This window comes from Temnothorax nylanderi, unplaced genomic scaffold (genome assembly GCF_030848795.1).
Source record: "Temnothorax nylanderi isolate EJ_2023f unplaced genomic scaffold, tnyl_v1.0 TNYL_tig0355_pilon, whole genome shotgun sequence".
Taxonomy (NCBI): domain Eukaryota; kingdom Metazoa; phylum Arthropoda; class Insecta; order Hymenoptera; family Formicidae; genus Temnothorax; species Temnothorax nylanderi.
The window spans coordinates 62,977-86,363 of NW_027249417.1; the positions used below are offsets into that span (position 1 = coordinate 62,977).

General features: G+C 36.2%; 3 protein-coding genes across 3 annotated transcripts in view; 1 reads left to right on the forward strand and 2 right to left on the reverse strand.

Annotated features, from left to right (window-relative positions):
- Mocs2b (Molybdenum cofactor synthesis 2B) overlaps window positions 1-8,361 on the forward strand; it is a 57,254-nt gene extending 48,893 nt beyond the window's left edge. Inside the window, exon 9 of the mRNA XM_071720570.1 lies at window positions 3,513-8,361. The gene's annotated coding sequence lies outside the window, so the exon portion shown is untranslated. The remainder of the gene's footprint in view (window positions 1-3,512) is intronic.
- LOC139781704 (uncharacterized) lies at window positions 1,414-1,964 on the reverse strand. Its single transcript, XM_071720588.1, has 3 exons — window positions 1,711-1,964; window positions 1,537-1,631; window positions 1,414-1,458 (listed from the first exon to the last, which is right to left on the reverse strand). Exons 1-3 carry the CDS (start codon window positions 1,949-1,951, stop codon window positions 1,414-1,416), a joined length of 381 nt encoding a protein of 126 aa, XP_071576689.1. The 5' UTR covers window positions 1,952-1,964.
- A 3,474-nt stretch (window positions 8,362-11,835) lies between the features above and the next one.
- LOC139781705 (potassium/sodium hyperpolarization-activated cyclic nucleotide-gated channel 2-like) lies at window positions 11,836-23,244 on the reverse strand. Its single transcript, XM_071720589.1, has 4 exons — window positions 23,139-23,244; window positions 21,775-21,966; window positions 12,316-12,440; window positions 11,836-12,230 (listed from the first exon to the last, which is right to left on the reverse strand). The coding sequence occupies exons 1-4, from the start codon at window positions 23,242-23,244 to the stop codon at window positions 12,012-12,014; spliced, it is 642 nt and encodes a 213-aa protein (XP_071576690.1). The 3' UTR covers window positions 11,836-12,011.
- Between the last annotated feature and the right edge of the window lie 143 nt (window positions 23,245-23,387).

The window sequence follows — 23,387 nt, forward strand, 5'->3', positions numbered from 1 at the left end:
CTGGGTACCTATATAACTGCAGAGTATAAAAAAAAATATTTTAATACAAATTATCCAACGTTACTTTGTATTTGTTTTTATTGATACTATCACTCATTGTCAGTCATAATTGAGGATCATGTGTACCAGTTCAGGAATTTCTTTGAAAAAGAATAGACGCAATAGATGATATAATAAATGCATAAAGCTTCTAGAACATTCTCACGCATGTCTTAAAGACGTTATAAACACGTTCAAAAGACGTAAAAAGTAGGAATTTTATAATTTCTTTATTATTAAAAAACGTTTCTATAATAGTTTCTTAAACGTTATTTTACCGGAAAAAAACGTTCCATCGAACGTTTTTCGAATGGACATTTTTACTCATGAGAAACATTTCGGAAAAACGCTTATAAAACATTTTTGAAACGTAGCGTGTATGTGCTACCTGGGGAGATAATTCAATACTATCGGAAAGTCTATTTTCAGCTTTAATCCTTTGTAGTCTGCAATACATTCAACATTTCGTTCCAACAATGATAACCCGCTAAACAATATTTTGTTACAGAAACGTTTTTGTAACATCGCAATATAGCCGTGCGACATTTTACGTTTGGTTGCATAAACGTTTTAGTAACATTTTAGGAACCAGAAATGTCCTGATTCAATTACCTTACACATGCGACGTTCCACTTACAACATGTTTTAGGCGTTTGCAAAACTTTATACGTGCGACGTCGCATTTACAACGTTTTTGCGACGTTTGTGAAACTTGCATCAAACGTTAGGGAAACGTTACAACTTTCGTTCCAAAAACAACGTTTATACAACCAGGAACTTAAATTTTCCGCTTCACGGTTAATTTGCAACGTTGCATTTGTAACGTTTTTGTAACGAATGTAATGCGGGGTTTATACCAGCAGGAATAGTGGATTAGGCTGTAAGACGTCAGAGTAAAACTGGTTTTTCCAGTGTAATAGGGCGTAGAATAAGGCTGTCAACGGAATTGTTGAACCCCATTTTCTATGGTCTGCTCAACCATTTTGCTTATGACCTTAATCTACGCCCTATTACACTGGAAAACCAGCTTTACTCTGATGTCTTACAGCCTAATCCATCACTCCTGCTGCCATTGTGGACGACACATATGATACAACATGCGTAAATACGATCAATGAAAAACATAATTATTCGCTTATTAATTAATTTATTTTAATAAATAACACACAAATACAGTATTGTGATAGTAAATGGGTTTAATGTCATTGCACATCTATTCTATAATACTATAATGTCGTGTACGTTACATATCACAAATCCATTTGATACGTAAATTTTAACAAATGTGAAATTATTGATTTAACGGACGACGAGTGTCCTCCCTTGTTTATAACAGCCGTTGCTTCTGCATAGTTGCCTCATAAACTTATTGAATTATATCGGACCATCTGCATGATTTCTTACTGCTTGTGCTTTTGCCTAAGACAAGAAAAAAGACACAAAATTAATTCAGTTGCATTACAATAGTAATTCATTTAAGTAGAATGAAAAAAGTACCTGCTCTCTATCATAACGTGTTTTGGCATATTTAAGCCAGGCGGAAACATAATTTTGTCTATCCGTTAATATCGGATAATGCTTTCGAGCAGCATCTATAAAATGCAAGCAAAAGTGGATAATTGAAGTTTAATAAATTGATTTATATAATTTTGTTTCAAGTTAGGTCAATGCAGAAAGTCTTATTTTTTATGATATCTATTATCAGAAGTAAACTTATGGCGAAGTTTCCTTTCTGGCCTTTCCATGAGCATTTCATAGCCAATTTATTGGAAAACATTTTTTCCAAGCTATGTTTTATTTGATCCTGGGGTGAGTCTCCTCCAAGCAAATAGAAAAATGTTTCCTGAAGCACATAATTATTGTAATTATAACGACATACTACATTTTTCATACATGAATAATGTCGAAACATTACATATTTCAATATATGTACATACTTCAGAATAATATGTTGAGGCATCCGAGTTGTGGTAGCTTTGTGAAAGGAGAGGAACTCGACGCAGGAGAATGATCTAGAATGTCTTGGTTAGAAATAGACTAATGAACACAGCTTTATTGCAATACACCTCGTACTATCTGAACAATAGTTCGCTCGTAACTGAATTCCCCGTGGGGACACTCGCAGAGCACGTGACTCGAAGACGCTCGGCTTCTCTCGTACACAAATATCAGTACTGCTGTTCGGCGCGCGCATTAAATGCGATGACCTGTCTCGACATAATATGTAACAGAAAATTTGGCGGAAGTGTGGTCTAGTAGTAGAGCGCCAGACTCGTAATCTGAGGAACCAGGTTCGAGTCCACTAGAGCCATGTAAACATGGAAAGTTTTTTCCGAAAGCTGCGCCCTCCGTGCAAGATAGGCTCTTGTGCGGAGCAAACTGGGCTCCGTCTTTCGGAAAGAGACGTTAAGCCGTTGGTCCAAAGGGTTAAGTGAGAGGAGAAGGGTAGTATTGGATGAGAATTGAATAAAGGGTTGGGAACGTCCCTACAAAACGCCTTGCAACCCTGAGGGGAGTCAATAAGCGTATTTATCTTATCTATCTATGTAACAGAAAATTTTATATAATTCTTTTCTGACTAATCGACGCATATGTCTTTTGGATACAAAGCACTTATTTATTTTTCCCGTGGTTTTTTCATAATATTTTTTCGGCGCTACCTGCTCGCGAGTGTGCACCTTGAACAATTGTTATACATAAGTAAATAATATAAATTACTTTTTAGGTTAGATAGGTTCCTAGCAAACACAATGCAACATTGTAACGTATATATAGGTCAGTTGTAATTTCCTACATTTTCTTTCTTGAGTAGGAAATTACAACTAACCTGTACGTACGTTTTACAAGTTGCATTATGTTTGCTGGATTATTACTTACCTTATGTCGTAATTGATGCGGATCTTCCTGAGCAAAAAAATCAGTCCGAGTGTGGGACGTCATTTTTAATTGTTTAATATAATTACGAGGGTAGTCTGAAAAGTTTTGAGCCTAACATCAACTTGAAATGTGTCGATGTTGAAAAATTTGACCGAATTTGACCGAAAAAATAATGTTTGAGGTTTGCTCAAAACTTTTCAGACTACCCACGTATATCACTGAAAAAAGGGACAAACACTGCCGGGCAAAGACGAGCGGGCAAAGAAACTGCCGGTTGTTGTCGGTATCGGTAGCTAGCGACCTTCTCGCTAACCCACCAATCAGTGCGCTTCTTCCTGCGTTTAGCACCACGGCGCCTATCCGTAATTCAAGCGACAAATAACAGGCGTAGTAGCCGCGACGCGCGCATATGACGGACAAAGAAATCGGTTATAGAAACCGAGCGTCGAAACACGCGGCACACGCCCGCACGGAACGATGGCTTAGCGCGGACTACACACTACTTCTTCTCGTATATAGGGCCCTCTATAATATATATATATTTATTTATATATTCTAATTTAAGACAAGGATGTAACTCCTTAATTACTTTACAGATTTGGACCTTGTAGTCTCACTAGGTTTCTGTAAAATTGAAACAGTAATCTCACCATGTTGAAGGAGAACATATTATTATTGTTAACATTATACCACTGAGGATGGCTCGGACAGGAGCCGAAACGTTTGGATTGTTGGAATTTGATTAATAAATCACTATAATATTTAAACGCACCTTGATCCGCGTGTGACCCTTATAGCCTTTTCTAATCTATATTTGAATTTCGAGGGTCTTTCACACTTTATTTTATTTATTATATATAATTTATTATACTAGCACCACAGACGCGCGCTTCGCGCGCGCTATTTAGCTTTAACATTATGCTATTACTATTACACTATTAATTTCTTGATACACACAACTGTCAAAATATACGATGACAGCTGCAAATGAAGTAAGCGCAGCGAGAAAACCAATCAGCATCGCGGAAAAGCGGCAACAATAAATTCGACTATCGACTTAACATGCCTTTTTTTAGAAAGGATAATTAAAATATTCATTTCGCTACGTACTTTAAACGGTTCATTTAAAACGTAACTTTGAAAAACATTTTACTACTCCGCATTAACGTTGTAAATGCGACATTATTAAAAAATTTATATATATATATATATAAATAAAACATATAAAATATATATATATATATTGTGACGTTGCAGTTTCGCTGCATCGTGGCAGCGCCCCGCCGCCGTCACAAGGCGCGGGTTTTCGATAATTATTCGTTTCGCGCCCGAGGACGGTTCACAGAGTCAGAGCGAGAGATCTCCAGGGGCATAATTATAATTGCGTTTCCGTATTTTGATCCTTTTTTTTTGATATTTTGTGGCGCCTCACCGAGCTGAGACTGGAGTTCCTGAGGAGATGCAGCGGATCGTAAAATGCGGAATCGACCGAGAGGAATCGAGCCAGGATATCGATCGACGCGAGCGGACCGCGGCGAGACTCGCAGGCCGGCGGGCGCAAGGGAGCGCGGAAGGACACGCGCGTGGCGCATGATACGGCGACGGACGGACCCGTAGAGGGCCCCGGGACGTCGGGGCGGAATGAACTTCGCCTGCCCTCCTCACCTGCAAAAAGGACTGCGGGATAGATGGCCACCATTCCCGGACCGAAAACGAGAAACACGGGGACATTAGCGTCTCGTCCGCTACCGGGAAGGATCCCGGCGAAATCATCGTGCGCGCGAGGAAACCTTAAGCGCCCTGCGGGAGCCGGGATTGTCGGCCCTGCGCAAGGATACGTCGCGAGCTTGCGGGCTCGCCCCTAATTGGTCCGCGCGTTAGCGTCGAGCGGCTGCGTACGCCCGGGGTGGGGCGCGCAATCGATTCCGCCATCGAGCGAAATTTCGGGAGCACCAAGGGGTCCAAGCTAACGTACACGAACTGGATCCCATGATTCGCTAAAAGCTTTCCCCCGGATTTGTAGATGGCGTTAGGTAGGCTACTACCACATACATATACATCACATCGATGAGCTCTACACAGATACATCTGGGGCCGTGTTCTGTTCCGCTTACCGGTGTTGGCGTAGCTTTTACACGATTTGAAAAACCTGTGCAACGGCCCTGGATACATCAAAGTATAATTGTGACTTTGAATGTGACTTTGAACGTGACTTTGAATATTCGACAAGTACCTGTTTTATATTACAGTATGCATGTTTATTAATTTAATTGCAACGTTAGTTCATAATTTCAGTTAGTTTTTAGTTTATAATGTCTTATATAAGATGCTCATGTATTTAAACATATTATTTATTAAACACTGATTTTTTAAGGAAGCATGTCACATAAAAAGTGCGAGGTAAAAGGGTGCATCTTTAATTCGGAAAAAAAATTTCGTATTAAATACAATTTAAGTTGTATAGACTGTGAACACAAACATATTCAAAATTATATTTTAAATACATATATCCCAGGATGTATAACGCGTAATATAAAAACAATTAATAATATTTTAAAGGGCTTTAGGATTCCACTAACACAAACGAGTAAATTGCATGATTTAGCATATGCATACTATGATACATATAAGAGTTTTAATAAATAATAATGTATAATTTTTTTTATTTTTATGTTGTTACATAAATATATTGTCTTTAACCCTCGGTTGTCACACGAGGTCAAAAACCCCAATTTTCAAACAGCTGCATGCTGTCGCATTGGCTACCGCGTCGCTTCTTGCCGCGCGGCAAGCGTTTCCGCGTCCTGTGGACAGAAGCCATAAGATCCGGCTACGAGTTTCCCCCCGCTTTTGTAGATGGCGCTAAAACTAGGCGTCCGCGTTTAGTACGGTAGCTTGGAGCCCCTGGGGAGTTGGGGAGTTGGGAGCACTCCTGGATCGTCCTCGACAGCCTACGCATCGCAAACTATCAGTCGCGATATTAAGGAGGTTGGAGCAGTTTGGTCAATCAAAGATTTTCGTTTGTAAAAAATATATATGATAGTATAGGATCTACCGCATGTGTGGAATAAATTTCAGATTTATTGACCATCCAGGAGCTGAGATATTAGCTTCCAAAAATGCGTCGTTTTACATGGGGTTATATGGAGAAAGCGTTGACGGCGATGATTGATCCCAATTTTCTTTAATATCTAGTAAAGATAAACGCTCAAAAAACGTGCCTATACGCGAACAGTAAATTAATGCGAACATTTAGAACGCAAGAAAACACGTATTCACCATCTAATAACAAATATATTACGAGTTAAAGTGATCGAAATTAGACTGAAACAGCAGTTGATAGTTCGCGAGTAGGTAGATGTGGCAACGCAGCGTCGGCTGGCGTCGGCAATGTAATCCTAACCTTAACCAAAATGACAGAAAATTCACCGGGATGTTTACGTTTAGCAACTGCCGCTACGTGGCTCAACACAGAGGCGAGCACTGCTACCAACCCCATAAAAGTGCAACGTTGCCAAGTTTCAATCGTATTTAATATAATCGACGGAAAGTTATTAAAAAATCGATAGCTTATATAATTGTCAAGGGAGCTATTAGTAATAATCATTATTTCATTCTATCAACGGCAAAACATATATTCATGCCATTTTTATATTGAAATAATTAGCAATACCACAAGTTTTCAAGTTAGCATTGGCAAAAAAGTGTTTCGTTTTTAGCTAATTAAAATATAAAGATGCATAATATGATACTTTTACTATACGTTTTATGCAATAGCAGCGTATGGAGAATAAAATGATACCTAATACAGATTTTTTAATGACCTAATAAAAAACTTTTTTCTAAACCGTCAATTGACTCAACTGGACCGCTCCAACCTCCTTAAATTAGTACTTGGCGGTTTTCCTGGCGATATTTCTGTCGATTTTCTTGGCGATTCTCCTGACCCTTGGGGCGACGGCAAGGAGCTTTCGAGGGTGAGCAGACGAACGGTGAGGTTGCCTCGGTAATATTCAGCATGTAAAGCCACGATACCGCCCTCCGGGTTGCGCTCTCGCTCGGGAATAACTCAGGTCGACGTTGCTCGCCGACCAGGCGTAGATTTCGTGATCGAGAACGACAGCGAGGGGCACCGGAATGGTCTCGTGGCCACGGGATCTTGACCGAAAATTGCGAGCCTCTGGAGATCGCGGCCGATGCGTCGATGACGAGTTTCGATCTCGGGAATTCGTCACTTCTCGCGACCTTCGCGTTCGCGGCCGCGCGTTTTCTTTATGCGTCGCAATTCGTACGGTCGGGACTTAGATTCCACACGCGACAGTAATTGCGTTCGAATATTTCGTGTTCGGCAATTTCGTGCATTAGGATATTCGCGTCCAAGTATCATTCGCGTTTGGTAATTTTTCGCGTTGGAGTAATTGCGTTCCGATGGTACTCGCGTTGAGATAGGATTCGCGTTAGATTATTACTTGCGTTTGGCCGATTATTCGCGTTGGATTATTATTCGCGTTTGGATATTTCTGGCGCTAGGATGTTATTCGTGTCGGACTAGTTGACGCCTTAATTGCGTTAGGATGATTATTCGCGTTAACTCGGTAATTATTTTCGCGTGTTACTCGCGTTGAACGGTTTCTCACTAGAGTAATGGCGCTCGGCGTCTTGCGTTAGGATAATTGCGTTGGAATGTGATTCGCGTTTATTATTGCGTTCCGTCTGATTTTCGCGTGCGAATAATTGCGTTCCTTTGTTGCTCGCGGTAATTTTGTATCTTCGCGTTAGTTATAGTATCTTGCGCTGTTACTCGCGAGAATTTCGTAGTTTCGCGTTAGTTACCGTATTTTGCGTTGCGTCAAGGGCCCCTGCCCCTCATTCTTCGCGTTAAAGTATCGCTGGCAATAGCGTGTTGCGCTTGGGCGATGACTGCGCTACGATTATTACTCGCGTTAGATTAAGATACTCGCGTTAGATTAAGATACTTGCGTTAGATTAAGACAATTTGGCGACAGAATTCCTGTGCGGTTTTGGCCGTGGCGTTCACGCGCTCCGAGCGTGACCCACTACTATTTTGTGATACTTCGTGTTATGGATACTATTATTTCGCGTTTACTCCGATTATCGTTCCATTGCTTGGTAACGGCGCCGTCGGCGCGTTTGCTGTGAATTAACGTATTATTTAATCCGCTCCGTTTACTTTGACGCCCGCGTTATCAGTATTGTCCGATACTACTGTATTTCATCCAAGCTCGAGACTAATATCTTTTCATGCTACGTTATCTAACTGCGTTCATTTAAAACCTGTAAAATTATCTAATGTCTGAGTTTGGTATTCTCATCTTTCTTTTGCTTATTAATTACACAATTAATGTCTGAATTTCATAATTTCATCCTTCTTGTTCATTAATTCCACGACTCTTTACAATAAACCTTGTTCTCCAATTTCATTAACTATGTGAGTGTAATTTACGCGTCACCCCGCCAAATGTTGCGCTGCCCTTTTATCAACCCCGCCCACAATCATTAGTCGAGCTGGCCGCTCTCTCGCACGCCGGATCTCTTGCGTTTTGTGTTTCCGGATTTTCGCGGTATTGGAGTATTTCGTGGACGCGTGTCCACGCGTCTGGCGCCCAATATTAAAGTTTCGCGTCGGATTACCGAGCCGTGCGAGGAGTCGTCGGAGAGGCCCATCACCCTTCTCTCCCCGGACCCCTTTTGATCCGTCGCACGCCCCGGGTACGACCGGGAGTGTAAAAGACGTGACACCGTATAAAAATCCTCCCCGACCCCCCTCCGAATCTGTGTAACACCCGCGGAACATATGTCATTTCGCACCCACACACCACACTCACGCGTACTACATGTAATATAATGATTTTTCAATTTTTGTTCTTTCCTTGTAATAAATGCATAATAATTTCAAAATAATATTAATTTCCCATTATTTAATTTAAGACCTCACCATTCACTAACTCTCTAAATCCCACAAGGTCCGATCCCCGGTAATAGGGATATTATATCCTTGACCGAAAATAGGACCGCGAGTGCACGAAAACTCTCAGTAGGCGTAATATCGTCCCTTCTGGACGTTGACCCACGACTGGAGTTTTCCCGAAAAGTGCATTCGACTCGAGGCACGCGCTCTTCTAACCCGAGATAACATATGATCTCGTTACGTCTTCCCATACCCCCTCCCTTGGATAGCCTTTCTTTCGCTATCCTTCAAACCAATATTCGTAAATTCCGGGGTTCTGACGTAACAGTATATTTCACCCATGAATGTCATATATCTCACCCCTATGGGATATATTGCAAAAATGCAAGGGTTTCTAAAAGTTTTTTTATATTAAATACAAAGAATATTTCATATTTCTTTTTTTTATAGTAATAGACAGTATAAAGTTTTTATTGGTATAATTTATTTGCCTTAAACATAGTAAATAGTACTCGATAAATTAAGTTATCCTTAGCTGCGGCGTATATACCGGAGTTACCCTATAACGTGCATGACGTAAACTATAGATTTTCAGTACTGGCAGTAAATAAACGCAGCCTAAATGTCTAAACGATCAAAACGGACACCAAAAATGGCTTCCTCACCTAAAAAAAAACCCCAGATATAAAGTTTTGGGGCCTATTTTAATCATTTTTTGATTAGCTAAATTGTCTCTTGTACTTAATGAAAGAACCTTAAATGCGCTAACTTAGCCAAATCCCTTTAGGAACGTGTTCTGGGGCACAAGACCTTTTCATTTCTTTTGAAAATTCCCCATCCCTTTTTGGTTTGTCGCACTGTGTAATTATCGAGATATCATAAGCTAAATATTGAAAAAGTTACCAAGTTTCCCTTGAATATCTAAAAAAGTATTAGGCAAATAAAAAAATGTTTTAGACAAAAGTTTAAATTAATTAGTAGAAAAAGATAATACTGTTACGCCCGCGCTGGAACGGCCCTGAACTCCGAGCTGAAGCGAGCGGTCATTCCGCAGAAGTCGCGAAGCGTTCCCTTGACAACGGGCCGCTGTTTAAACAACGGAGCCAGAGATTCGAACCTCGGCTTTTAAACTGTTCTGACGTGTTCTCGGGTGTTCCCTTTAATAAAGAGATTCGTTATACTCTTCTAATAAACGTGTCGTTATTTCCGCGGGTGCGCGAGTGCGAGAGAGTGCGTGTGTGACGCGGTGAGCGCAACAATACAATAAAAAATAGGGATTTTTATTTAAAAAAATTGACTTAAGCCCTATTGGGCCCAACATGGGCCCCGGACCCAAAATCTAATAAGATCCTTCATTGGTCCCCTTTGAACCCTCCAACTTTTATCTGAAACATTTTTCCAATAAACCAATACTTTCTGAGATAATTGGCCGTTCCGTTTTAGTATGCACGGTATATAAAGGGTGACTCATTTTAATGTACCCACTTAAAAAACTTTTAATTTTGATTGTAGAAAAAATGCTTTAGACAAAAGTTGTTTGGTTTGAAGGGGGATACGTGATTCCGATGTGTCATGTCATAGATTTCGTCATTTACAAGAAATTTTAAAGGCGACTAATTTATTAAATAAAAATTGATTTTTTCCTTGCAATAAAAGTTGTAGATCTCGTTTTCAAAACACTATAAAGCTTTCTTTCGTTAAGAATTTCCTGCGATATTTTAAATTTTATCAAGATGTTTTTAATATAAAATATGAATATCTCGTAAAGTATTCACTTTTATAGAATGTGATTATGTAATCATTGTACATCTACATTGTAATGCATTCATTTATTTCGCAAAACTAAGCAAATCTCTCTCCCTCTCCCTCTCCCCTCTCTCTCTCTCTTCTTTATAAAATGACAATTTATAATTATCATAAATTCATCAAAATTAATAGTTACTAATTAATAAAAGAAACACTATAATGTAACACACGTACAATTCATGTCATAATTTATTCATAATTACTTACGAGACAGCAGTGATACGATTAAGAGTAATCGTATCACGATCACACCGGCGTTTTTCCTTCTCCACTTAGGCACACAGAGACGACTACGCCACACGAATAGAGCGTCTTTGTGTACGTAAGTGGAGAGGGAAACACGCCGGTGTGCTCGGCTCGAAATCGCATCACTGGACTACAGTTACACTAATTTGGGGAGAACTGATCATATTACTTCTAATAAGCGCAAAAGAGGAACTAGAACGGTGTCATAAAGTTAAAATATTACTAGAAATATTATGATATAACATAGAAATTTACAAATATAAAAATTTAAAGATGATCGAATTGACTTAATTCAATTCATGAAAAAATGTACCTACTTCATAAATAAATTTATTCTTATATCCTTAAAAAACTGTATTATAATATACTGATTGTAATTATAAGTGAAAAGGAATCTCTCTCCTACAATGACTTACAATAATGACTGATTGTGAGTACATAGGATGACATATGTATAGGAATTAATTAGATCGTGGGCAAATGTCTAGATTAAGGGCGACCTCACCGATTTCAATGGCCTTGGCATATATTGTCAAGGACATGGCTCTGACTAACTTGTAAAAAATTTTAGACGTCACTCGTTGTTTATTAAAAAGTTATGAACAAAATAGTTTAAGAAATATAATAGTTTGTGTCAGTGCTAAAGGAAGTAATTTGCTGATGTGTGTATAGACAGCACACATGTAGGCGGGGGAGGAGATGCCGCTCTTCCACCGCAGGCAAGGGTAAGTAGGGGTGGACTTCGGTTCGTATGGAAAGTTGAAAACCCGAACAATGATAGACCTCGTTTCGTCCTATAAGCAGGGGTGGGGTGGATCTTGCTTTGCGTGGAAAGTACAATGCTGTCCAGAGAAAATCCACGCACAGTAAGATCCAAATTTTTTGCAGTCAGAGCCATGGCTTTGACAATATATGATCATTGAAATCGGTGAGGTCGCCCTTAATCTAAACATTTACCATTTATTGTGTTGAATTGCTCAATATATTTGTTTTAAAAAACAAGTTTTTTTAAAATCAATTTTTATGCATGATTGATGGATGGAAACTAACTTGCAATAAAAATTCCAGCTATATAAAGAGAATAAAACTATTGCTTGATTGTTTCATTTAAGTTCTACTCTTCCAGCTTTTTTATTTTTCTTGAATGTTCTTGCACGATATGCTCCAAACTGTTATAAAACTCCGAATTTACCGCAAAAAGGCGCTTGAAATCGCGACGCTGCAAACGAAGTAGTTCGCATACTTCTAAAGCGACAACTGATTCCTCTCTGCGTTGATTCGAATAGATCAAGCTAGCCTCACCAAAATGCTCACCATCATGAAGATGACATATCTTTAAAGAATATCTCATTACTTAAATGTGATTGCAAAAAAAAACGTAAAATTTATTTTTTCTCTGTGTAAATATTTTCAATTACTTCTTTTCCAGAAAATGTGATCAGTGTGACAGTTCCACTGGCTATAAAATACATGCAATCGCCTTCAGTACCGGCTTTGTAAATTACGTCTTCCTTAAGATATATCACTATTTTCAAAGAATCTACAATAAATCAATGTATCGTTAAAATCGAAACCTATAACTTTTGAAACAAGCTTTGTAAATTACCACAATTAAGAATTTTTAATTGACTATATACTGGCAATGATTATAATCGTGGCAACGATTATAATCGTCGTGACAAATCGTCACCGCGTTTCGACCAAGGATTCTGGCCATTTTAAAATAATGTAATTTTAGATGCTTATATAAGCGTCTTAATTAAATAATTAAATTTATTGCCAAAAATATTACCTCAGCCAGGGTTCGAACCTGGAACCTCCCTCATTCCGTGCGGGTGTCGTACCAATTCGACCACTGAGGCATATGGTAATATTTATCGCAATAACAATAATGTATTAAGATGACAAACAATATAAGATGGAACACCGATTTTCAGTCAAAGGTGTATATTCAAACCAAATAAGTAACATTTGCTTCGCCAGAGAATAATTAGCACAATTAAGAATTTTTAATTGACTATATACTGGCAATGATTATAATCGTGGCAACGATTATAATCGTCGTGACAAATCGTCTCCGCGTTTCGACCAAGGATTCTGGTCATTTTAAATTGATGTAATTTTAGATGCTTATATAAGCGTCTTAATTAAATAATTAAGGTGATGCTGGAGCCGTCTGTATAACCGACAAAATTACCATTTTCTATGTTATCGACCTATATCTGTCCTTGTATAGACAAGGATATCACCTAACATTGCACGCATACATACGCACGACACACACTGACATCATACTTTTATATTACGCTTCCAAATCTTGATTTGGGGGATTTATCGATGTTTTTATTGTTGTGCAATTCAGGGTGACTTGTTTTCGCGTTCGTACCAATAATATATCCCACATAGCAATATTTCAGTAATATTACAGCAATATTATTTTTCCATTGCAATATTACAATGAAATATAGCAGAAATATTGCAGTAATATTACTGAGATATCTCAGTAATATTAAAATGTCCGCGAAAATGAATATCAGTAATATTACTGTAATATATCAGTAATATTACGGTAATATTACTGTAATATTTGCGTGATATTTACGAAATATTTGTGTGATATTAGATGATATTTATTTAATATTGCTAGAAATTAAACCATTTTAATGATCATTTTATTAAATTTTATCACATTGTTATTTTTAATACTATTATTACATACAATATTAAGAAAATAATATTGATATTATCTTTCTATCTCATTCTTCTTCAAAACTGCTCCATGCTACTCTACACCGTATGAATTTCCACTGATAAAGAGTGACGTAACACTATAACATAATACAAAAACTGTAATTATTATTTATATCTGATTACACAGAGTGAGTTTTATTTTGTATGCCAATTATCTCCGTTAATTATCTCAGAAAGTATTGATTTATTGGAAAAATATTTCAGATAAAAGTTGGAGGGTTCAAAGAGAATAATTGATGTTATTAGATTTTAGGTCCGGGACCCATGTTGAGCCCAGTAGGGTCCAAGTTTTTAAATAAAAACTCCCATTTTTTATTATATTATCTATTTCTACTAATTAATATAAACAACTTTTGTTTAAAACATTTTTTATTTGCATTATACTTTTTGAGATATTGAAGAAAAATTTGGTAATTTTTTTTAAATATTTAGCTTATAATAGCTTGATAATTGTTTGCCAGAGGAAAAAGTGGTATAGAGGACTTTTTGACTTGATTTTGTCTTAAGAATATGCTGTTGCAATAGCACTCCAATTTTTTTAAATATTTGTAAACACTCCAAGAAGATGCATACACAAATATTTAAAAAAAAATTGGAGTACACTATTGCAACAGCACATTTTTAAAATAAAATTAAGTTAAAAAGTCCTCTGTACCACTTTTTTCTCTGGCAAACAATCATCAAGATATCACAAGCTAAATATATATTGAAAAAGTTACCAAGTTTTCCTTGAATATCTCAAAAAGTATTATATATTATATAAAAGTATTATCTAGAAAAATGGTACAATAAAAAATAGGGGTTTTTATTTAAAAAATTTGACTTAGGCCCTATTGGGCTCAATACAGGCACTGGATCCAAAATCCAATAAGATCGTCTATTGGCCCCCTTCAAACCTTTCAACTTTTATCTGAAACACTTTTCCAATAAACCAAGCCGTCAATTGACACTTAACGAAAATTAACACAATAACATTTTAACGACACCCAACGATAAAGGGATCATGGCGACATTGATTAAATCGACATAGAACATTAAAGGTTAACACTCTGTTAACACCAAACCAACATCCAACGATGAGGATCAATCTCCAACCTACACTAAACATTGAGGCTTAATCCCCAACCTACACTTATCATTGAGAATAAACTCCCAATAAACACTCATCATTGAGGATTAAACCCACAATTTACCTAAACCTTAATGGTCAACACTCAATCTACACCTAAATTTAAGTGTTGACACTTAACTTTGATGACAAACACTAAACTTACGCCCAAATTTGAGTGTTAACTCTCAATGGTGGGTGTTAACCATCAAAGTTGAGTGTACTTTTTCATAAGGGTACACGTGCCGTTATATTCGAAACAGGCTATCCAACTCTGCTCAATCAAACACTCTTACCATACAGGTATGACAATCGACACCCGTTTATCCCTAATATCCTTAAGGCAGATTTGCAATTCTTTACAGACACTTACTGCTTAATACAGCATAAAGCGTTTAGACATTGGACATATGCTGTAATTTAATCTTTAAATTAAAAATTATACCACACACACACACACACATGCGCGCGCGCGCGCGCATGTGTGTGTGTGTGTCACGGTCTTACATGTCACGGTATGTAAGACCGTGGTGTGTGTGTGTATGGTAATTTTTAATTTGAAGATTAAATTACAGCATGTGTCCAATAATCGCCATTTTTAAGTTTCATATTCATTGTACGAAAACGTGTCAAATGAGCATAATTTTATCAATATTGGAGGTGAGAAGCTTTATACATTACATTCTTTTATTTATACATTACATTTTTATTTATTTAGCGTTGATGGATAGGGTAAAGTGCATATTTCGGATCAGATCTGCCTCTCTAGCCGACAGTACCTATCATATGTGGATTTTTTTCACTAATTGTCTATAGCTATAAGGGATAGCTATAGGCTCTATAAATAATAACGAAAAAAATCAACATATGATAGGTACAGTCGGCTAGAGAGGCATTTCAAATTTGCTGATTCGAATTAGAATCTGATCCGAAATATCCACTTTACTCTACATTGAATAAAATATTATTGAATGTCTTTTTTTCATTCATAATTTCGGTCTGCTTATAGGGAAACAATATTTATCATTGTACGATTCGGGTTTTCAACTTTCCATGCAAACCATGGACCTTGCAAGGTCCACCCCTGCCTGCGGGGGAGGCGCGGTAGCTACCGCCCCTTCTTCCACCCACGATTTTTTTGCGGAGGTACACGGCACCATACGCTGAAAGCGTATTAATATTAAAAATTTTTAACGGTTTTTTTTACATTTTGCATAATATATTCAATATATGTATGTACTTTGAAGAAACCCTTACGGAAAGAAACTACAGCGGATTACAGAAAATTATATTACAGGAACTACATAAAAGTATTACACAAAATTACAGACTGAAGTATTGTAATATACTGTAATATTTTCGTACTATACGCTCGGATTACAGGAAAATATTACAGGATTACAGGACTACAAGATTGCAGTCCTCTTAATACTAGAGGACACTGATTTCCGATATTCACCCGGCATAAAAAAAAATTATTTTTTTCTTAGTTTTATTACTTTTTTATAACTAAATTTGTTTCTTAAGATGCAGTCTATGATTATAAATATTTTCTTGTATTTGAAAAACACACTTACCTTGGTGGGATTCGAACTCGGGACCTCGGGACCTCTGGATCGTGAGCCAACTGCCTTACGTGGTAGACTACTTCTTAATTTGATGTAAGTGTTATATATAGTCTACATATGTCATAACCAGCACAAATATATAATTTTTCAAAAATCATCTTAAGAAACAAATTCAGTTTAAAAAGAGTAATAAAATTTTTAATTGGATATATGATATAATATTTCTTAAAGTCGGGTGAATATCAGAAACCAGTGCCGGCTCATTATGAAATTACTTATAAAATATGAAATTAAAAAATAATAAAATGTGGTTAAAAAGTGATACATTAAATCTAATAAATTTCAAACAATATTTATAGAAATAATTTATATATATACAGCTGCATTGAAGTAAAAGTATACTATATATGGAGGTGGAGGGGTAAAAACCACAGTCGTGTAACTCAAATTTTTAAAAATATTTTCTCGTGTGCATAGATGCAATCTGTACAATATATAAATTGCATCTATGCACACGAGAAAATATTTTTAAAAATTTGACTTACACCACTGTGGTTTTTACCCCTCCATATATGATAAGACTCGCTATTTCAAATTTTATGGATTACTGGTAGCATTACGTTTAATACACATGTGTAGTAGTGTATTACACATTTTGTAGATTACATGTGTAGTCTACTACACAAGTCATTTACCACACGTGTAGTATATTACACATATAATGGATTACACGTGTAGTCTACTACACAAGTCACTTACCACACGTGTAGTATATTACATATATAGTGGATTACACGTGTAGTGGATTTCACTCTTCATGATTAGACGTGTATTCCATATTACAGGGATTTCACGCACTAAGTAATTACAGCGTGTAATAACTACAGATTATTGTGTTCCTTTCTGTGATAACTACAGGTGGTCCTGTAGTAACTACACAAGTGTAATATTTACTGGCTGTAGTTTCTTTCCGTAAGGGAATAGAAAACCAATTTCATTAAATTTATTATTTCTCGCAAAAAAATTCACGAAAATAGCATTTTTTCCGGCCGTCACAGTGGTTTCCCCTCTTAAAACAAACATAAGTGTGTTACATCTAGCGTGGTGTTTTAGGGTTTATTAAGGAGGCATCGTCGGACACAGGTTACTTAACAAAAATTGTTCAATTTACCGAGATCTAACACCCCTTTAAGTTTGTCGCAAATGTCTGGAAACATCCTGTATATAAGAATATTGTACACTCTAATCGCCATTTTATTTTTTGTAAAAAAAATAATGCGAAAGTTATTTTTCTAAACAATAATAAATAAAATTTGACTGATGTGTCAACACTACAATTAAATAGAGAGAAGTCAGGCTGGGTTTTTGTAGCCTATAATAATATTTTTTGTGTGAATTTATATGTACGTTTTCCCATTCAGCAAACTACAAACTGCTTATTTGTCGATCTTGAAATATAATCTCAGAATAGTACATTCACATAATTAACACTGCGCGGACACCGTGAGACTTTTAAGGCGATTTTTCATTTATGATTCCCACAGGAATGGCTTCAGCGCTTACGTCGGCTCTCCTCCCTAAAAAAATTTGGTGATAATGGGCATGTAACTGCCAAGCGGCATTGACAGTTAGTTGCGCGATACCGATCAGCAATCGAAGTGTAGTGTGTGCCTTCAAAGACCCAGGGTGTCCACCTCGGATGCTAAACGGCAGATGGAACAGCATATTACGCTCGGCGTGTCGGCAAGCTACACGGAGGAACTTGTGCGTTGCTGTGCCTTGCACAGCCATGCTCACATGCTGTAGCATGCTGTTCCGTCTGCCATCTAGCATCACTCGCTCTACCTCGTTAGTTTTGTCCACGGGTAAGTAATTTTGCATCTCACGTGTTTTTTAATGTTTTTTTTTTAATATTGATCCTGCTTATAAATAATAAACAAGAAGTAATCTTTTCAAAAAAATAAATAAATAACATTGCTTTTGTCTTCAAATTTCATTTTTTCCGTATTAGGCCAGTCATATTAGACTAATTTAGGGGGTTAACCTTCCAATTAATCTTCCCAGGTTGCAACCACCATGAATCGCTTTGATTTGAGGTGCTATAAGTGAGATTTATTTTGCTTCGCACAATTAACGCGCAATAAAAAGTTATTAACAATATTATCAACAAAAAACGTGATTTTTTTTATTTTTTCTCAAGAAACGTCGGTATAGTATAAATACCGAAATTATCCATTTTTAGATGCTTCAATAATTCAACTTTTTGGAGCCGGGGTTCTCTTCGTGTATTTTCCTTTTAAGTACCATTATTGAACTACAAAACCCTTGAACAACTTTTTTTGTAGCCACACATTCAAGAAATATGTAATTATTTGTAAAAACTTGCATTTTACAGTTTTCTCCTGACGTTTTAACACTTAAAAGAAAATTACAACAGTTCCGGCCTATGTAGGTGTAGAAATCACTTTTTGAAATCTTAAAGATGATACATGAATTTTTATAGATTTGTTGTAACATAGAAACGCTTTCAAAAACTCTCTGGATTTAAAAGTCCCAGAGTATCCGAATGAGTGCTCTAAAAACACGGTGTCCGCGCAGTGTTAAATTAATAATTAATTTAACTTTCTATAAATTATTTACAATGATTTAAAGAATGCTTATTAGCATCAAAAGTTAAACCAATTCAAGACAAATTATCGTGCAGTTTGTTGAGTGTAAAAAAGTATATTAATTCATACAAAAAATATTACTAGGCTACAAAAATTAGTCCAACTAAAAATAGCACTTTTTTCTATTTAATTGTAGTTATTTTTCTAATTCTTTTTTTAATTATTTGTCTTATTATTTTTTCTATATAGGGTCTCCTTGCACTCAGTGCCAAAACAAGCACAACGGCTTTAACAAATCGAACATGTTTAACAAACATATGTCCGAATCCGAACAGGTTTCGGAGTTATAGGGTATTGAAGTTGCTTTTATAAGAAAACAAATTGAAGTAAATGCTGTTTAATGTTCTTTATTCTGTTCAAAGCTTTACAAAAGGTGCTCAAAAATTCCTCTGTCGACTTCAACACACTTTCTAGCATAAATTAATAAATTCTTTTAAACTTTTTGAAAAATATATATGTTTCGCGGATGACATCGACAGTATTAAGTGTCAGTTGCTATAGTTGTTCTGACTCTTGGGGGAATTTTTCTACATCTTTTGTAAAGCTTTTAACAGAATAAAGAACATTAAACAACGTTTACTTCAATTTATGTGTGTATTATCTTACGAAAACTTCAATACCCTATAACTCCGCGTTAGGATTAGGATATATGTTTATTTCGGATATTTACATATTTATGACTTGTTTTCATGTGTTAAAGCCGCTGTATCAAACTTGGTACTGATTGTGAGTGCAGGGACACCTTTATTTGGACAGGGATTATACAAGAGAAAGAAAAAATATACATAGACATATTTTATATATAATTATATATATGTATTTATGTATATTTGTATATAAAAATTTTTTTATTAAAAATAATAGTGGAAGTCCCGGGAAAAAATGGAGGAGATCTGACCATGTCTGATTTGATAAAATTTGATACAACGAGATCTGAAATTCAAGTAAAGTCAGATCTGATTGGATACAATTTTATCTCGCCAGATCTGCATGGCCATATCTGATCACATGCAGCCAGATATGCTGAACTATAATCCGATCTCACCAGATCTGACCATTGCTGCCGTTCGATATTGAATTGCAGATCCAATCGGATCTCTTCCGATCTAATCGGACATTATCTGATTGCTTCAGATCTCCTGAAGTACGAGCAGACATTACGCCTCAGATCTTGTCGGATCTGAGCAGACCTAGCCAGACATATCTTGATCTCACCAGATAAGACCAATCTTGGCTTACAAAGTTGTGTTGCTGATCCAATCAGATCTCTTCCGATCTTGCTGGATCTGAGCAGACCTAGTCAGACATATCTTGATCTCACCAGATAAGACCAATCTTGGTTTACAAAGTTGTGTTGCTGATTCAATCAGATCTCTTCCGATCTTGCCGGATCTGAGCAGACCTAGTCAGACATATCTTGATCTCACCAGATAAGACCAATCTTGGCTTACAAAGTTGTGTTGCTGATCCAATCAGATCTCTTCCGATCTTGCCGGATCTGAGCAGATCTCGTCAGTATAGAACTTATAAAAATTTCGTTCTCAAATCGTCTATTATTAATTTTTACACCCAATGTTGGACATTATATCAAATATAATATTAACTCTGTAAAGGGAAAGCTTAAATGATTTTTGGTCAAAAAATCAATTAATTTTTATATTAAAAACAGTTTTCTCAATTTTGAAACATTAACATATATAATAAATATAGTCTCTGCCAATTTAATAATAATTGTTAATTTCGACACCATATTTAGAATTTATTATAAATATTCCATTAAAAAAGTACCATGCAAAATTAATTAATAATAGGTAAATATAAAAGATTAATGTGTATATGTATATATAAAATATAAATCTTTTAAATTATTTTGCAAACATACCTTATAATTTAAACTGATAAAATAATATAATTACATATAAACTTATATAGTCATATAAGATTATATATGATCAGATCATAATGTTGCATCTCAAAGTATCCGATAGATGGCATCCGACGGAATCTGATTCTCGTATTTAAAATTTGATGAACAGTGGTATAAGAACGGTATCAGACACGGCAGTGTCGTGCTAAGTTGCGCCAAGTTATGTAAATCGTGGAACGGCACAACTTTTGTATCGTGGAGTCCACTTTTATAATAAAGTGGCACATTTAAAAAATAACATTTGAAAACAACAATTTTCTGCAGTGGATGGACACCAGATCGGATCAGATCTACTCATGTCTGATTGGATCTGAGCAGATATAATAGATTATTTTCGTTACATATCTGACTCTATCCGCTAGGATCGGATCAGATCTACTCATGTCTGATTGGATCTGATCAGATAGGGCCAATATTTTGATCAAACCAGATCTGAGTGGATCGGATCTGATGAGATCTGATCAAGTTTGTTCAGATCTCTTCCATTTTTTCCCGGGGTAGTATATATAATAATAGTAGTAAATATAGTAGTAATAGTAGTAATAGTAGTAATAGTAATACTAACAATATAGTAGTAGTATAGCAGCAACAAATATTGCTATTATTATCAATATATTATCAATATAAAAAAAATAATTACTTGTTAAATCACCAAGGACATTGCGGGGCAAATTATGAAGAATCATGATATCTAGCAATCTTTGGTTGCTATGAAATAGAGTTTCTTGATTTAAGTGATCTAAGGGAATGTTAGAAAATATTATAGAGAAATACGTACTTTGTCAGTTTATCTTTCCAGTAGTTAGCTAATATAATTTAGCTTTCTTATTCAAGTCTTTTTGCTTTTAACTAACCTGAAAGAGTGTCGGATATAATATTCTCCTTGAAGAAGTTGTCCTGGTAACGATATTTATAGTAGAAAATCAGCTTGTCTTGCAAATATAATGGAAGCTTATTCTGATGAATGTACTCTTTCACTTCGTGTATAATTCGTTGATATTTGAGTTTTGGCTTTGCCGATGATTCCAAGAGTTGAAGGATTGTGACTGTGATCACAAAATCTTTTATTATGTTTGTTTTATTTACATTTGTACACAAGAGCAAAAAATAACATTATTTTAATAAAAATTGAAGAATTTGCTAGGAAATAAAATATTAGAATGTTAATATAGCGAGAAATGACTTAATACCAATCAAGTAAATTATATAGCCTTTCCCCAAGAGTAGAAGTATGCATCTTATTATTGTGTCCAAAATACCAAAACTGTCAAACTCTACGAAATTAGAGCCGATCAAATTACTCACACTAATATGCATAAATACTAAATACACTTCCCAATTAGACTTATCATCAAGTTTTGTCGAAATATAATATGCATCTGAGCTCTGAAATTATTCCACTGTATAAATACAAAGATAATGCATTACTAATTTTCTATTTATAGAATGATTTAATATAAGCCCGATAAAAAATTTCATGAAAACATATCTAAATATACATATATAATTTTATATAAAATATGTCCATATATGTTTTTTTGTTTTGTATAATTTCTGTTTGTATATGTTACAGTTAAAACCCGAAATCCGTCAAAACCCGAATTTACTGGTAAATTCTAGTTTTAACTAAGCCAGCTCGGCAATTCGCGTTCTAACTGAAATAATTTAGTCAAAACTAGAATTGACCGAGTGCTTTAGTATATTCGCGTTCTAACTGAAAAAATTTAGTTAAAACTAGAATTAACCGACTGCTTTAGTAAATTCGCGGTCTAACGTGTTTCTCTTACAGTCAAAACGCGAAATCCCTCAATCGGCAATGCTATACATATATGTGTTACGCCCAAACACCGAAATCGCTCAATGAGCGAAAAAAACATCCATAACGCGTTGTGGACGGTGCTGATCATCCAAAGACCAAAATGAGATATTTTTTCGGTGTGTGGTCGTTTTTATTATCCACAACGCGATGTGTGCATTTGAGAAACGTCCACGACGCGTTCTGCATAACTTGCATGTACTTTAAGTTATAAAGCGAGGTCCACGCTGCCTACCGGCGGAGGTGGGTGCGGGAGGGGGGCCGAAGGCCCCCCCTTGCACCCCCCCCCGCGCGCGTGTGTGTGTGTGTGTGTGTGTGTGTGTGTGTGTGTGAGAGACGCGCTTTAAAAGTATTTAAGTGTTTAAAGCGCGTCACTAATAGAGGTTAAAAACGACCACACACCGAAAAAATATCTCATTTTGGTCTTTGGATGATCAGCACCGTCCACAACGCGTTGTGGATGTTTTTTTCGCTCATTGAGCGATTTCGGTGTTTGGGCGTAACACATATATGTATAGCATTGCCGGATTGAGGGATTTCGCGTTTTGACTGTAAGAGAAACACGTTAGACCGCGAATTTACTAAAGCAGTCGGTTAATTCTAGTTTTAACTAAATTCTTTCAGTTAGAAAGAACGCGAATTACCGAAAGG